Source organism: Protopterus annectens, chromosome 3.part0, assembly GCF_019279795.1.
Source record: "Protopterus annectens isolate FY-2018-M chromosome 3.part0, PAN1.0, whole genome shotgun sequence".
NCBI lineage: Eukaryota > Metazoa > Chordata > Ceratodontiformes > Protopteridae > Protopterus > Protopterus annectens.
Genome location: NC_056731.1, coordinates 788088890 through 788106725, shown reverse-complemented (window position 1 = coordinate 788106725; position 17836 = coordinate 788088890). Strand labels below are relative to the sequence as shown.

Below are 17836 nucleotides of genomic sequence, written 5' to 3'. Positions count from 1 at the left end.
GGAGGATAGGAGGGCGGGATGGTTGCAGACAAATGAATCCACCTACTCAGATGGAACGTTATGGTAAGTACATAACTTCTAAATCTGAAGTAGGAGATTCATTTGTCTGCAACCTGTGGGACAGAGTCCCCAGCTACCTGAATCTTGGGCGGCCATCATGGAAGGATATTCCGGAGCACCGCGGAGCCAAAGGATGCTCTACCCCTAGATGTGATGTCCAGCTTGTAAAGAGAAATAAAGGTACGAGATGAAGCCCAAGTGGTTGCTGAACAAATGTCATCCAGAGGAATCCTAGCCTTAAAGGCAGCTGAGGTAGAAACTGACCGGGTCGAATGGGCGTGGACTCCCTCCGGTGCGGGCCTCCCAGAGGCTTGATAAGCTAGAAGAATACACTGCGAAATCCAGCGTGACAAGGAGACTTTGGAAATTGGCTTACCCAGACTGAATTTGGCAAAGGAAATGAACAACTGGTCGGATTGCCTATGACCAGCTGTCCTGTTAAGATAAAAACGAAGCTGCCTGTGAACATCCAAGGAATGCAGCTTGTATTCACCCTTGTTCTGATATTTAGGAAAGAAAACAGGGAGGTTAATGGACTGATTAATGTTTGCTTCTGAAGCTACCTTAGGAAGAAAGGAGGGATTGGTCCTGAGGTATACGCGGTCTGGATGGAAGACCAAGTAAGGAGGCTTCATGGATAAGGCTTGAAGCTCCGAAACTCTTTTGGCCGAAGTAATGGCTACTAAAAAAGCAGTCTTGAGGGATAAAAATTTAAGATCTACTGAGGCCGCAGGCTCGAAGGGGGGAGCGGTCAAGGCCTGAAGAACCAAAGAAAGATCCCATGGAGGAACCGCTTGCTTGACAGGGGGTCTAAGGAGAAAGGTGCCTTTTAGGAAGATTTTACACAATTTGGCAGACATAAGTGGTCCAGAGTCATGACCAACATGATAGTGAGAAATGGCCGCAAGCTGCACTTTGACCGTGGAACTACTGGCACCATCATTAAAAAGAGTGGTTAGGAAGTCTAGCACCAGGGGAAGGGGAACTGTGAAGGGATCTAGACCTTGCCTCTCCGCCCAAATGGAGAATCGTTTCCATTTACTGCGGTAAACTTTCCTGGTAGATGGTTTATGAGCCGCTACCAGGATGGCCTTAACGGGGATGAGATACCAGGAGTCCTAATTAGGAGTGGAACTGGAGCAGCCAAGCAGTTAGCTTCAGGTTGTCCAGATTCGGAGTTGGTAGGTTCGATGGATGCGATATCAGATCCGGAAAGGGATCTAGAATCCAAGGTGGATTCACCGATTGAGACCTTAGGTAAGGGAACCAGATCTGTCGAGGCCAGAATGGGGCAATGAGGATCATTTTGCACCCCAACAGAGAGGCTTTCTGAAGAACTTGGAGCATCAGAGGCAACGGGGGGGGGTAAGCGTAAAGAAGACCGGGAGGCCAAGCATGCACCAGAGCATCTCTCGGGGAATCCCCTGGAAAAGGGATTAGAGCGAAAAAACTGTTGCACTTGGTGTTTAAGGGAGACGCAAAGAGATCGCAACAAGGAGTTCCCCACCGTGCGAAGATACGTTTCGCTACTTGAACATTGAGAGACCACTCGTACGGGGAGAGAATGGTGCTACTGAGCTTGTCCGCAAGGATGTTGGACCGACCCGGAATGTGCGTTGCAATGAGAAAGCGGTTGGTGGAGATCGCCCATTCCCACACTCTCATGGCTTCTCGACATAAAGGATAAGACCTGGTTCCCCCCTGTTTGTTGATGTACCAGACAACCGACATGTTGTCTGACTGAATCGCAACTGTTCCCAGGGGAAGAAAGGACTGAAGTGCTCGCAACGCCAAGAGCACTGCTCTCATCTCTAGAACATTGATATGCAGGGAGGTCTCTGAGTCGTTCCACGTGCCTTGGACCGTCCGGCCTGCAAAATGACCCCCCCACCCGAGGCGGGAGGCGTCCGTGGTCACCATGGCGAGAGGGGGAGAAGCACAAAAGGGGCGGCCTCCGTGGAGATCCTGTGAGTGGAGCCACCACAAGAGGGACCGCTTGCAAGCCTTGCTGAACGCAATGGGATGATGCAGAGGTAGAGCAAGATAAGACCACTGAACTTGAAGTGTCCACTGAAGGACCCGCATGTTGAACCTGGTGAATGGAAGAAGAGATATAGCTGCCGCCATGGACCCTAGAGCCCTCAGGACCTATTCCGCCGGAACTGAGCTGGAGTGGAGGATGGCCCGCATCTGGAGTCGCAGATTCTGAACTCTGTCGGCTGTGAGGAAGGCTCTTAACTCCCTCGTGTCTAACCTGGCACCTATGAAATCTATCAACTGAGTAGGGGCCAGGTTGGATTTTGCTACGTTTATCGTTATGCCCAGGCGGGGAGCTAGATGAAGAAAGGAGTCTCGCGCCAATGATAGTAGATGCCTTGCTGGGGCGATAAGAAGCCAGTCGTCCAGGTATGGGAATACCTGCACCCCCTAAAGCCTCAGGTGGGCCGCAACCACCGCTAATACTTTGGTGAACACCCTGGGGGCTGTGGTGAGACCAAAGGGAAGGACCCTGAATTGGTAGTGACTGGCTCCCAGCCGGAAGCGAAGAAACCTCCTGTAACGTCTGTCCATGAGTATGTGGTAGTACGCATCCTTGAGGTCTATAGAGCACATCCAGTGATTCTCTCCCAGAAGGGGGAGGATGGATTGCAAGGTGACCATCCGGAACTTCTCCTTGGGAACTGCCAGGTTTAACAGGGACAGGTCTAAAATTGGTCTTAGGTCCCCCGTCTTTTTTGGCACTAAAAAGAACCTGGAGTAGAACCCTGATCCGATCTGGTCTGGGGGGACGGGCTGGATGGCTCTTTTCCCCAGCAGATGGCCAATTTCTGCCGAAGCGGCCTCCCACTGACCAGGTGGGACGTCGGGGAGGGATTTTAATTTTGGAATGTGATGAAAGGGGATCTTGTATCCTCTGGATATAATGAGGAGGACCCAGCGGTCTGATGTTATGGACTCCCATGCCGCTAGGTGCTCCGAAAAACGTCCCCCGACTGCCTCCAGAGTGGAGCAGTCGGGCAACCCTTCAGGGCTGCTGCGCGGGCCGTTCAGATAAAGGTTCTCTGGACCCGAAGTTCCTGGGAGTCCCTCTGCCCCTGGGGCGGCGTCCTCCCTGTCCTCCTCTGCCACGGAAGGACTGGTTGTCCGGAGCGGGTTGGGATTGCTGCGACTTCCGGAACCACATCTCCTTCTGACCCTTTTGGTTCCTAGAGTAGGACCTCTGGGGCACAGAGAAGCGGATTCCGACGGCAGACAGCGTCTTCCCGTCCTTTTCGCTCTGGGTCAAGGTATCGCGAACCATCTTGCCAAAAAGGGCAGAACCATCAAAGGGGTGTTCGCGAAGGATGCCTTGAAGGGCTCCGTGAAATCGCAATGGCGGAGCCAGGCCTGGTGTCTCGTGACTAGGCCTACTCCTGCAGCTCTAGCGGCTCCCTCAGTAGCATGGGACAGCAACCGCATAGAGGTATTCGTCACGGACCGAAGAGTGGCCATACGGGTGGAGTGCAAAAGTTTGTCCTCCTCCGACATGGACTCAGGGGGGGATGCAGCGTATTCTTTAATAAGATCGCGCTGCATCCTGATAACATGTGCCAGGTAGTTGAGCGCCCTCACTGAGAAGGTCGCTGAACTAAACATTTGCTTCCCCAAGCGGTCTATCATCCGAGACTCCTTGCTCGGAGGATGGACTGAGGGACTCTCCTGGGCGAGTTCCTTCTTGGTGGCTGCTGCCGTCAACATGGCATCTACCGGAGGCCCCTTACTCCAGTGGGCACGGTCTGCAGGGGGGCTAAGGATACGGTCTGGCCTTTTGGGGATTGGCTCCACGGTGTCCAGTTCCTTCCACGCCCTGGTGGTAATAAAGTCCACCAGGGGGTCGGCAGGAGGGGACACCCAAGAGGTAGACGGGCCCGCTTCGAATGCCTCCAAGAACACGGACTCGTCCGAGGAAGACTTGGGGGCAGACCACCCCCCTTATGAAGCATTTCCATGATGTCTCCAAAGGAGACATCCTCGGGGGGTGATCTTGGGGAGCCTTCCCCTTCCTCCAAATCCGTGTCTTCTGTTAAAGACTCGGGGGAGTCTATGTGCCTCCTTTTACACGTATGCTTGCGATGTGCTTCCTCAGGGGGGCTGTCCGAGGATCCCTCGCAAGCAGTGTCTTGTTCCAATGGAACAGCTTGGGGCATTGGAGCGGGCTGTCCCAGTGGCCGGATGGTGGAAGCCTGACCTAGTGCAGATGGAGCGCGGGAAGGAGCCGAAGCAAGTGCCGGGGGTCCGGAAGCCCTCAACAGGGCCCTCTCCACTACATCAAAAGCCGAAGGGGAGCCAGCCTCGACCAAAGGATCTGAAAGTCGGCTCCCCCTCGGATCCAAAGAGTGGATCGGAGCTGGCCCCGAGACACTCTGATCCGAGGGGCCAGTGCGCTCCGACACAGACGGTGCCGAAGGTACACTGAGTCTCCCGGATCCGAAGCTCGGAGCCAGGCTCCGAGAGGTCGGATCCAAAACACTCGAGGGCAGGGTCGGATCCGAAGTACGTGCCGACCCACCCCCGGCTCCGAAGCTGCCCGGCTCCGAACGCTCCGAACCCGGGTAGCGGGTCGGAGAAGGAGCTATAGGCTTGAAAAATGGGGTCGAGCTCCCCCCCAGAGGGGGGGGGGAGGCAGGAGCACTCCCATCTGCATCTGGGCCTGGATGAACCTTCTCATCATCCGGTCCAGATCGGCGTCGGAAAGGCTATACGTAGATCTCGAAGAGGCTACCGAGGTAGGCCTTGAGTGTCTCCTCGATAGCCTCGACGGAGATCGGGTCTCCTCCTCCTCAAGCCCCGGTGAAAAGCAGACCGGAGACCGGAGCCGAGGAAGGGGAGAACCAGCAGCCAAGGAGGCCGGAGGAGAAGCCCGCTTAGCTGGCGGGGCCGAAACGGAGGTCTCGGCCCGCCGCTTGTGGTGCTTCTCCCTCCGGTCCTTTTTTCTTGCCTCCCTCTCCTCCAACCCAGCAGCGGGAGGTTGAGTCCCAGGTGGAGCAGGCGAGGAGGGGACCGTAGAAACAGTACCCACCGCAGGAGCGGGAGCCGAAGCCGAGTCCGGGGGCAGAAGTCCCGCCAGGACCAGCTTCGACCTCTGCTCCTTCAATGCCCTGGGGTTGAACCCTGTACAAATGGAACATCCAGAAGTGAGGTGTTCAACCCCAAGGCATTGAACACACCGAGTGTGGCCATCAGCAGGGGAAAGCTTATGGCCACACTCGGAGCACTTCGAAAAAATTGCCTTAGGGGCCATTTCAGACATAACTAAAGTCTTTTTTTTTTTTTTTTAAAGAAAAGACAAACAATAAGTGCTAACTAGCACACACACAGGCCCCAAACAGCACACACAAACAAAACTCCGAACCAGCGAGGAGAGGGAATTAAAATAAAGTTTTAAAATTAAGAATTTTAAACCAAAACTATCAAAACACTAAAGGGAACCTAATACAATCACTCAAAACTAACTACAAAAATGTAATAAAACGCTTTATGAAGGATTTATAAAGACTTAGCTGAAGAGCTCAGACGACCCAATCTGGTTACCAGCGCGGCAAACTAGATCTGAGGTCATGTAGGGAGAGCAGGGCATTATGGGTGAGGGGAGGAGCTAAGAGCTCGGATCCATAGCTGGATAACCATGCCGGTTCGGATCCGATATCGGATCCATAACCCACAGGTTGCAGACAAATGAATCTCCTACTTCAGATCTGGGGTTCTTTCAATTTATGTCATGAAGATGGGCATACATTTTTTTTCAACCTCGTATCCATAATCTGTCTTGACATTCCTACCCAACTAATCTTAAATGAAACAGTAAATTCTGACCTATTTGATCTGTCAGATTGGTACACTTTAGAATCCTGCCTTGGGAACACACTATTCATTATTTTGACAAAAGATCTATTCAATCCCTTAAAGGATGCTACTTCTTATTCTTTACTACATTCTTATTCTGTTACTCCTCTTCTCTTGCTTAGGTTTCAGTGTGTTGATAAGTGCGTGTCAACACACCACTGAACTGCTAACCAAACAGAATGTATATCTATCACCTGCTATAAATTATTCATGGTTTCTCCAGTGCTAATTTTAACAATCTCAAACTGCACCTCTAATGAATGTAGGCAGGTGTAAACGTGTGAGCATTAATCCTGATAAGTTGCATTTTTTATCAAGTAAACTGCCTAGATAAAAAAGTTCAAGTCTGTAACAGTGTTGCTAACAGAGTATGCCTCATTTATTCCAGCTGCTTGCCTATGACAGGTCAAAGCAGGCCTTCTCCCAACAGCTTACTTACCCTACACAGATTCTTTTAAACCCATCCCCAGAAACTGGACACTGCTTATGAGTTTAGTTCATTTTCCTGGAACATACTTCCCTTACACCAAAATGAAAAAAATATATATTACACTGAAAAACACAAAAGGTCAAAACATAGTTTACTGAATCTGCTGAGAAATACAAAGTATAATGTTATAGTGCAGAAACTCAAAACAGCTGCAGGGATAAGTTTCCATCTCCCATTAATTATTCTAATTCCAACATCTATGTTTTGAAGCAGGAGCTATGTGATATCTAAGACTGTGATGATATGGGCAAGTGCCAGCATAGCGAGTTGGAATTTTGTAAATTATTATATGTCATTAGTAAATCAGCCACGGTGGTGCAGTGGTTAGCGTTGCCGCCTCACAGCAAGAGGTTCTCCGATTCGATCCTCGGCTGGGGTGCCTTCTGTGCGGAGTCTGTATGTCCTCCCTGTGGTCGCGTGGGTTTCCTCCGGATGCTCTGGTTTCCTCCCACATCCCAAAGACATGCTGTAGGTGGATTGGATACTCTAAATTGGCCCTAGGAGTGAGTGCGTGTGCGTGCCTTCCTTGGAAGGTTGGCAACTCAACACTGTAAAACTCCACTGCCAATCATGAGCGGACAGGTGATCCACTGTGGTGACCCCTAACCGGGAAAAGCCAAAAGAAGAAGTAAATCAAACTGATCTGTACAGATGCTTGTGCTGAAAATGTATTTGTCAGCTTTGCTTGTATTAATTGTAATAAAATGCATCAACAGTGCACCCTGCTGAAATAAACAGAAATGTAGATGTATTATGGTAACTCTATTAAATGCATATGTTTTAATAGAGGACACTGGCAGAGCAAAGGTAACAAGCTGGCTTATTTTAATTAAAATAAGAGACATATAAATGAACTGTTAAACCATTAAAAGGCATCCCACAGTGCTGAATGGGACTGGAGACAGTAGATCTGGGAGCAGGCATTATCTCTTAGCTTTTGTAAAGAAGGGGAAGGAAGTGTTGTAAATGTTTTTGGCTCCTAGGCACTGCCATAAAAGCTATAAATGTGTACATCTGCCAAAGTCCTGTCTCAAACTTCAAAAGGAGATATTGTAGGAACCTATTGTCAGGTGACCAGATGAGGTCATTCTGCCAGCCCTCTTGGAAATTATATTTTAGATATTAAAAACAGAAATCTCAGAGTACTAAATATTCCGTTTGGAGGCCTGACTAGAAAGACTGCTCCCCCAGCATCTTGCCTTATGGTATTAAGTAACTTAACTAGGGAACAGTAGAATTCTCTTAGATTTAGTCAGGAATATAGTGAAGCTTAGTTTAGATATTGTTTTTCTTTATTTGTCCAAGTCTGTCCATCAATGTTCTTTTCAATATTTCCTGTGATCTGAACTCTGTGGTTTTCCGTGAATATATATATATATATATATATATATATATATATTCAGTACTTTCATGTACTTGTATTATTTATTATTAAACACAGTTCAAACTTTTATTGTGACTGACCCTTGTAGAAAGTATCTAACCTTGCACAGTGCTTATATTTACTTGGTGACACTGTGTGGGCCACTCCAGAAGGTCTACCCATCTTGGTGAACTACTACCATTTGTATTAGTATTAATATTACACAGTAAAATTGGACACCCTTTGTTAAGGACCTTAGAGTAGCTGATTGTGGAGTGTCTGGTGGCAGCAAATCTACCTTAAAGTCTAGACACAGCTGGTACAGCAGACAATCTGTGCCAGCCTTTCCCAGAAATGTGTGTGTGTGTGTGTGTGTGTGTGTGATGTGTGTGAAAATTAAATCTTAAAGAACATGTGTGTCAGCTACTTGGGGCAGGGACACAAAGCACTGGGTTTACAGAGAGGGTGCTGAAGGACTAGGCTTGGTCACTTGGCTGAGGACATAACCCAAAAACTATACCATTGGGGAGTCTTATAAGGGGTCTGGAGGGAGACAGATATTGAGACATCCAGACACATTCAGGTGTGTTCCTTTTATGTTATTAAGGGAAACTGTACTTCATGCAGAGAGGTCTGGATCTGGAAATAGTGTGCCAATGTGTATACCAAGTGCACGTCCCTGTCCAGTGTCAGTGGTGAGGATTCAGGATCCTTGATTACTGCCTCAGTGTGGGGACGACACTTACTGGTGGCCATTACATATCGGTAGCAATGGTGGGCATCATGAAGACTACCACTAACTGTACTCAAATTACATGAGCCTCACAGTTAGAATAATAATGAAGGGATGCCTGCCCCATGAAATCAACTCATTTTATATTTCTGTTACACTTTTTGATGCTATGCATTTCTTGAATACTTTTAGCAAAATATATTTCCAACAAACGTGCTTCAGTCATCGGGGTCTTTCAGTCATATTTTCAATCATTTTCGGGAAAACGTGTTATGCATTATATCATCTCGGTCTCCTGTTTTATTAAACGCAGTTTCCTTAACATGCAACAATCATTCTTTCTTTCCATTTTTTATATTTCTTATGGCTATAGGTTTAATCCACCATACCTGTCTGAAGTCTGCTAACAGATGACACAATGTAATCTGCACTGAACAATGGCAATAAAAATATTTAGTGTACTTAGTTATGCGTGGACTTGATATTCAAGATGTATCTGTACTGCTACTCTCATGAGAAGTGTTCACTATTGCACTGTATCCTAGGTCATGCTAAGTTTTTATAATTTTGTAAACAAGTGGCTGTCTGCTCACATTTAGCAAAAAACTCTTATCTATTGTTGACCTATACTTTTGTAACTTTGCACTTTTACTGCTGTTGCTGCTGTCTTATCAATGTAACATTCACAGATCAGACCTGAAGAAACAGGCACTGTTACACTTACACTTAGATGGTTAGAAATATATAAGTTTAACAAGAACTGATCGGGAACTCTCTACACCAAAGGAAATGGCACACAGTATTCAATATACTTTTAAAGAAAGTCAGTATTGAAACTATTAAAGTTGTTTAAGTTTCAAAATGATACATTGTTTACCTTTTGATTTGGTCTATTTGAGTTAGCACAGCATTGACAACACGAATAGCATCAGATGGCTCTATGCCAGCTCTGGAAGCATTTCTGGCTGCTGTAAGGCTTTCTACCTAAAAAATGGTGAGAACATTATCCCCGTCATTATAATAGACCTGCAACAAATTATTTCTCTGTCAAAGCTACTATACTACAGACACACACATGTTTTATAGACAACAAAACAGGAGAATGATCTGTTTTATTAATACATAATTAAATTCAGACTACTTTAGTAGAAATAAATTCCTGCATGGAAAACACTGATTACTGACATCTTGCTTGCCAGAGAAACCATGAGAATAATAGTGAGCCATTGGACTCCAAATATGGTTAAGACTAAACACGATGAATATTTACATTACATCAATGGAATCATTGAAAACAGGAAAGGAATTATAAAGGAAAAACATTATACTACTTTAGAAGGATCATTCTGTGTTTAAAAGTTATTAATATGATTTTGTATCATAGAACTGATAAAAGGAAAACTTAAGGGGAGAAAGAAAAAGAAAGAAAAGTAGTAGACTTCATAATAACCAATAATGAAAATTTGGTCAATTACACCACTGTAGGACCCTTACTTGGTAAGTCAGATCATAATTCAATAACTTTTACAATAACATCTGAAAAGTCAAGACATAGCATGAATATAAAATTTAACTATGGGTTAATGGATTATAATAAAATCAAGCACTACTTGATTGTGTTAACTGGAAAAGCATAAGATGAAAAGATGAATCAAATGTTGCATACAACAAACTTCAAGGAATATTACAAACTAATATGCGCTCAACAATAGTAAACAGGAAAAACACAGTAAACTTTCCAAATTGGTGGAATAATATTCTAAGAAAGGTTATAAAAAGAAAAAAAAACAGATAAGTAGAACATATAAAAAGTCCCCACAGCAGGAAACATGCACAAGTTACATAAAATACAAAATAATTTAAGAAAAAAATTCAAGAGCCTAAAATATGAAACTAAGTTAGCAAATAAATCTTACCATAACCATAGATGTCCTCTTCCATGTTGCAGTATTCATAACATGATATCCCCGTCTATATGACCTGAATGTCAGGCCAGTATACCAAAGACTTAAGCTACTGCAAGGTACTTGCAACTTTGCAACTTTGCACATAGAACAGCAGATGTTGGGCACATACCATCCTCAGAACTGAATGCTCCAGTTAGAACACCAGTCCAAAGACAAGAGGCAATTAGGAAATATCCAAAAAAGAGCATGAAACAAGGAGGAATGAGGGTGAGATAGAATACTGCAACATGGAAGAGGATATCTATGATTGTGGTAAGATTTTACACAACTATTCTATGTCCTTCTATTCCCATGTTTCAGTATTCATAACATGAGGGAGAATACCAAAGCTCATGAGTGAGAAAGGGGGGTAAGGAGCACAACAAGTCTCCATACAGCCATGCAGAATTGCCCTAGCAAATCCTCCTCTGGATCTGGAGATAGAATTCAGCTTGTAGTGTTTTGTAAATGTATGGGCAGAGGACCAAGTGGCTGCTTCCAGGATAGAAGCATAGTCCAGGCCTTTAAAGAAGGCTCCAGAGGAATCCACCACTATAGTGGAGTGGGTTTTAATAGAGGAAGGCAGAGTTTTCCCCTGAGAGACATAACAAAACCAAATTACCATAGAGTTCCAAGATGAAACAGTCTGTTTAGAGTCACGTTTTCCCAGCGCCCTGGGGTGGAAGGAAATAAACAATTGCTCAGAATTTCTAATGGGTTTGGTCTTATCGAAATAGAATCTGAGTTGTCTACGTACATCCAAAGTTTGCAACACCCTTTCACTGGAGTTTTGAGAAGAAGGGAAAAAGGTGGGTAAGTGGATAGACTGATTTATGAACAAGTCATTAACCACTTTAGGCATGAAGGAAGGGTTGTTAACAAGGGACACCCCATCCTTGTGAAAAATCAGAAAGAGTTGTGAAGCCATTAGAGCTTGGAGTTCTGAAACTTGACTAGCAGAAGTAATGGCTACTAGTAAAACAGTTTTCCAAGTGCAGAATTTTAGAGATGCTGAGACAACAGGCTCAAAATGAGTCTGGGTCAGTTTTTCCAAAACAAAATTTAGGCCCCAGAGAGGAGGAGGAACAGGTTTGCTAGGAGGTCTGATGTGAAGGACGCCCTCCAAGAAAAGTTTAACCTGTAGTCTAGAAGCTGGGGGGGGGGGGGGGCAAAGGCAGACATGCAGAAATGGCTGACAAATGAGCTTTAATTGAAGAATAAGCCAGTCCAGCCTTGAGCAGCTCACACAAATAAGAAAGAACTACAGGAATATCCACTGAAAATGGATGCAGTCTCTTAATAAGACACCAGATGGAGAACCTCTTCCATTTGGACAAGTAGGATCTCCTAGTATTAGGTTTCCTGGCCTCCTGCAGGACTACAAGCACGTCCACAGAGAAAAGGTGCCTGAAAGGAGTCGGAAGTCTATCACCTACAAAGTCAGGTATAGTGTCGTTTGATGTAGATGAATTAGAGATCCCTTGTTTTCAATGAGTAGATCCACCCTGTGAAGTAACTTGTGATGATTGCCCTTGGCTAACTGCAGAAGAAGAAGGAACCAATGCTGTCTTGGTCAAAAGGGAGTCACTAACAAGATTTTTCATTTGTCCTTCTGTATTTTCAACAGTAGTTTCTGAATTAGGGGGAAGGGAAGAATGTGTAGAGAAAAGTACAGTTTTGTACCTACCATAAATGTAGATGTTCGAAGATCCATATTGCTGCAGTCCTTACTTATGGGTAGTCCGCTGTCCTCGGTCGGCCCGAATACCAAAGTATTAGGCTGACGACGGTCATGGGCGCACAGCCCCGACATCAGAGCGTCAGGGTATAAAAGCGCATGACCGACGTCATATCCTCAGTCTTTTCTTGCCCCAGATGTCAGAAGGCCCTAAAGGAAAGGCCACAGCCAAAAAACAGAGTAACTTCCCAAAAGATATGCCCAACTACAGCCATCACCCAAACCATATAACCATGCTAAGCTACAGAGGGGAAGGAGGGAGGGAAAATTGGACTGCAGCAATGTGGATCTTCGAACATCTACATTTATGGTAGGTACAAAACTGTACTATGTTCTTCATCTCACATTGCTGCAGTCCTTACTTATGGGTAGAATCCCAAAGCAACGGGAAAGGGAGGTTGGAAAAATCATAAAGCATTAGGGGCTGCTAAAATGCCCTGTAAAATTGCAGTGGCAAATCCAGCCCTAGACTTAGAATAAAGAGGAAAGTGGTAATGTTTAGAAAAAGTATGTACTGAACTCCAAGTGGCTGCTTCCAAAATATCCTTTGTAGCTACCCCCCTTAGAAAGGCAGTAGAAGTTGCAGTAGCTCTAGTGGAATGAGGTCTGATCCCAGTCGGAATCTCCTTACCATGATGGGAATAACAAAAAGAAATACAAAACCCAATCCATTTAGAAATAGTTTGTTTTGAAACAGGTTTACCCTGTGAACCCAAAGCAAAAGAAACAAACAACTGCTGAGACTGTCTGAACTCCTTGGTTCTGCTCAAATAATAACGCAACTGCCTGTGAATATCCAAAGTATGCAAAATCTTCTCCCCTTTATTTTGAGGATTTGCATAAAAAGTAGGCAAATGAATAGTTTGGTTTAAGGCCACACTAGAAACCACTTTAGGCATAAAGGAAGGATTAGTACGCAAAGATACCCTATCCTTATGAAAAATCAAGAAAGGCTCCACTGCCATAAGGGCCTGTAATTCAGAAACCCTTCTTGCAGAAGTAATGGCCAACAAAAAAGCAGTTTTCCATGACAAATACTTTAACTCGGCCGTAGCTGCAGGCTCAAAAGGTTGTAGAGTAAGCTTTTCCAACACAAAATTGAGATCCCAAGCAGGAGTAGGAGCTCTACGTGGGGGTCTTATGTTCTTTGCCCCTCTGAGAAACTGCTTAAACAAAGGATGAGAGAATAAAGGAGGGTCACAGTCATAATTAGCCGAAATGACTGCAGCATGAACCTTTATGGAGGAGAAGGACAAACCTTTGCTAATAACTCAGTAAGATATTGTAAGGAAGCACTCAAATTAGGCTTGGAAACATCAAAGTCCTTCCCTTTGCTCCAAATAAAAAATCTCCTCCATTTATCAGCATAAACTTTCCTTGTACTAGGCCTCCTGGCCTCCAAAATAACATTCAAAACTTGTTGTGGAAGCTGAGAACCTCCAGAATCTAAAACAGAATATGCCAGGCTGTTAGATGCAGAGACTGAATTCTGACATTGGGAAAGTGATTGCCCTCCTGAGACAAAAGGTGTGGAATCAAAGGCAGAGGCCATGGAGGCTCTCGGACCAAACTCCTCAGTAGTGGGTACCAGTGTTGTCGAGGCCAATCCGGTGCTATCAGGATCATGGATGGCTTGTCTTGTCTGGCCTTCAAGAGAACCTTGGGCAGAAGAGGTAGAGGTGGAAAGGCATATACATGAAGATTGTCCCAACTGAATGACAGAGCGTCCACCTTCCAAGCTGTGGGATGAAACCCTTTTGTGCAAAACTTTGGCAACTGGTAATTTAGTGGAGAAGTGAACAGATCTATGTCTGGAGTTCCCCATGACACTGTCAACTTTTAAAATACCTGAGGATCCAATTTCCACTCATGAGGATCCACTATTTGTCTGCTCAATACATCTGCTAAGGAGTTCTGTGCTCCTGGTAGAAATCTTGCCTGAAGATTGAGGTTGTAACTGAGAGCTGTCTCCCACAAAATCATCGCTTGTCTGCAAAGAGGGTACGAATGAGTTCCCCCTTGCTTGTTGATGTACCACATGACAGTTGTGTTGTCTGTTAGAATCAACACCTGCCCTGGGTGAAGTAAATCCTTGAAAGCCATTAATGCAAATTGTACTGCTAACATCTCCTTCAAGTTGATATGCAAATGTTGAAGTCTGGCAGGCCACGTGTCTTGCACCCATTTCCCATTGAGGTGTGCTCCCCAAGCCTTGTCCGAGGCATCCGTCGTTAGAATATGACTCGCCTCTGGTCGGGTCACAGAGAGTCCCTTGTTTAGGTGACATTCCTGAGCCCACCACAAAAATTCCTTCTGAATGCAAGGTATCATTTGAATGACAGTGTCTAGATCCTGGCAGTGTTGTGTCCATAGATTTTTGAGATACCATTGAAGCTTCCTCATATGCAATTTGGCATTGGGAAGCACCAGAATACAAGATGCCATGAACCCCAAGGCTTGAAGGACTGTCCTTGCAGTCAGCCTGGACTGTAGAGACATTTGATGGAAATAAAGTGAAAGACTTTTCTGTTTGTCCGGGGTCAAAAAGGCCATCTGGGAAGCTGTATTCAGTCTCACACCCAGAAAGCACATGTCCTGAGAGGGTACTAGGCTGGACTTTGTTTCGTTCACAGAATACCCTAGGCATCTTAACACTACCATCACATACCATAGATGCTGAAGAAGCTTGTCCTTGTCTTGTGCAATAATCAGGCAATCGTCCAAATAAGGATAAATTTGTATTCCTTCCATCCTGAAAAAGGCTATCACTGGAGCCAGAACCTTTGTGAACACTCTGGGCGCAGTAGATAAGCCAAAGGGCAATGCAGAGAACTGATAATGTAAATTTCCAGCTCGAAAACGCAGGTACTTCCTGCAACTGGGCCTGATAGGAACATGAAGATAAGCCTCTTTTAGATCCAGAGTTACCATCCAGTGATCTTTTCCCAGCAGAGGCAAAAGCTGTTGTAATGTCAACATTTTGAACTTTGGAATGTCCAAATAAGTGTTGAGGAGAGATAAATCCAAAATCGGTCTCCACGTGTTCCCTTTCTTTGGTACTAGAAACAGGCGGGAATAAAACCCTAGACCCACTTCTGAAGGAGGTACTGGCTGCATGGCTCCCATGTGAAGAAGTAATGAAATCTGTTTGTGAGCCTCCATCCTTTGCCGAGGAGGAATGTCTGGCATACCTTTGAAAGGAGGCAATGTATGGAAATAAAACTTGTAACCTTTGTTTATAATGTCCAACACCCATTTGTCTTGGGTGACTAAAAACCAATTTTGCTTGAAGAGAGCTAGCTTTCCTCCCCAAAGGAGGTGCCAGGCAAGAAGAATCTGGCAGCTGAAAATGCAGGTCATTGGGCCTGTTTACGAAAGGACTGGCCCCTACCCTCACCAGCAGATTGAGCAGGCGAACTCCAGGTTCTAGGCCTAAAGGTACTCTGAGCTCTGCCCCTACCACGCCTAGATCTACCCCTAGACTGGGAATCAGAAGAAGGGTACGTCCACCCCTTAGCAGGCCAATTTCTACTAAACTTAGGAGGTTGAACCTGCAAAAAATCTTTAACAGTCTGCATAGACTTAGCCTTGTCCTCCATTTTCTTTAAAACAGACTCCACAGGAGGACCAAACAACACTTCGGACTGTAAAGGGGCATCCAGAATTCTAGACTTAACATGTTCAGATAAATTCTGATCCTTAAGCCAGGCATGCCTTCGAAGAACTGAACCAGTGGCAGCCACTCTAGAAGAAGCCTGCAAAGCATCAAAGCCACACTGCAAAGAATGTTTCCCCACCTGTTCAGAAACATGCACCAAATCTTGCAATTCTTTACACTCTATGCCCTCCGCCAAAGCATCCACTTTAGATTTTAGCTGAGAAAGGAGGAAATTCTGATATTTCAACATATGAAACTGGCAATTTAAAGCCCTCATTGCCAAAGTAGAAGAGGTGTACACCTTCTTACCCCATCTGTCCAAAGCTCTAGCTTCCTCATCTAGAGGAACCGGATTCTTTACAACAGAAGCCCTAACACCCTTAGGCCCCTGACTAATAGTTTCTGGGTCTGCCCTAGGACTCTTATATAGGTATTTATGAGCCTCAGGTACCCTATAATACCTGTCCGGTTTAACTGGTGCAGGAGGCATAGAATCTGGATTAAATGAGGCCTCCGAAAAACATCCTGAACAACATCCAAAACAGGAGGAATAGCCAAGGGTCTGTGCTGTGGTAAAAACAAGAACTCTCTAAGCCTCTTTCTGGAATCTGAGTAATCCTGTCCTTCCCACTTAAAATGTTCCCTCATAGAGTGTAAGGTTTCTGAAAATGAAAAATCCTCTGGAGGGGAAGCAGAAGGAGTAGAATCCTCTGCATCGGAATCCGAATAAGGAGGAAAATCTTGAATATCCTCAGCAGAAGACTCAGAATCATCTGAGGCCTGCTCCAAAATTTCCAACTCTGGCTCTACCCTGGGCCTCTTATCAGGAGGGGGCATGGAACCTCTAATTAAAGAAATCAAGTCTTCTGCCATTTTAAGCATATGCTTCTTAGGTACAGACCCTGAAGAACCAGAACTAACTCCAGAAGAAGGCAAAACAGTCCTGCCCTTAGAAAGAGCCCTAGAAACAGTAGCAGAAGGCCTAACCCCCTTAGGCAAAGAAGGAGAATAGTAACGTGAGAGGCCCGAGCAGTCTGACCTGGCTCCTGTGATCCCACACCCTGTAAAATCAAGGTTTCACCCTGAGACTCAACAGAAACTTCAGCCGGATCCACCTGTTCCACTGCAGTCTCTAAAGGACCGGCGTCCGAAATGGACGAATCAACCTGTCTAGGCTTTACAGATTTGTCTTTACGCTTCTTGGAAGCGGCGTCGGAGGATCCGACGGCATATTATAATTACACCGTTTGCCAAAACTAACCTAGCGCAATCTAGCCTTCTCTTAATAGTGCGCTTATTAAACCTAGCACAAAACCGACACCCAACTACGCGTGCTCGGTCCCAAGCAAGGGATACAAAGCGGTGGTAATCCCTATGCGGTATCTGCTTCCCACAAGAAATACAATTATTCACTTTTTCTGACATCCGGTAAACAACTGAGGCAAGAAAAAACAAAAATGCTCCCCAACGGGGTACTTAGCCCAACTTGGTATGTCTGAAACTCCGAAAACGAAAAATTTCAGAAAGCCGAACGGCACTTGCAACGCTGCTTCTGCATCGGACCATGCGGCAAAAAAGACTGAGGATATGACGTCGGTCATGCGCTTTTATACCCTGACGCTCTGATGTCAGGGCTGTGCGCCCATGACCGTCGTCAGCCTAATACTTTGGTATTCGGGCCGACCGAGGACAGCGGACTACCCATAAGTAAGGACTGCAGCAATGTGAGATGAAGAACATCATCCCCTTCCATGAGAATGATAGGGCATCCATCTTCTAAACCAGTGGGTGTCAGACTCTGGCACAGAACTTTGGAAGTTGTCTGTTCATAGGGGAAGCAGAGACATCTATTTGAGGTATACCTCACTGGTGAAGAATGTCCAGAAACACATCCCTGTGGAACATGCATTTGTGCGGTTGTATCATGATCTGCTCAGTAGTGTGTTTGCCTGAACATTTTGAGCT

The 17836-nt window shown here is 45.5% G+C and overlaps 1 protein-coding gene across 1 annotated transcript in view; it reads right to left on the bottom strand.

Moving 5' to 3' along the window:
* The window catches only part of TRIP13 (thyroid hormone receptor interactor 13), a 1214790-nt gene that overhangs the window by 480061 nt on the left and 716893 nt on the right, over window positions 1–17836 (bottom strand). The window contains exon 10 of the mRNA XM_044065139.1: window positions 9407–9513. Coding sequence (XP_043921074.1) covers window positions 9407–9513 — 107 coding nt within the window. The remainder of the gene's footprint in view (window positions 1–9406; window positions 9514–17836) is intronic.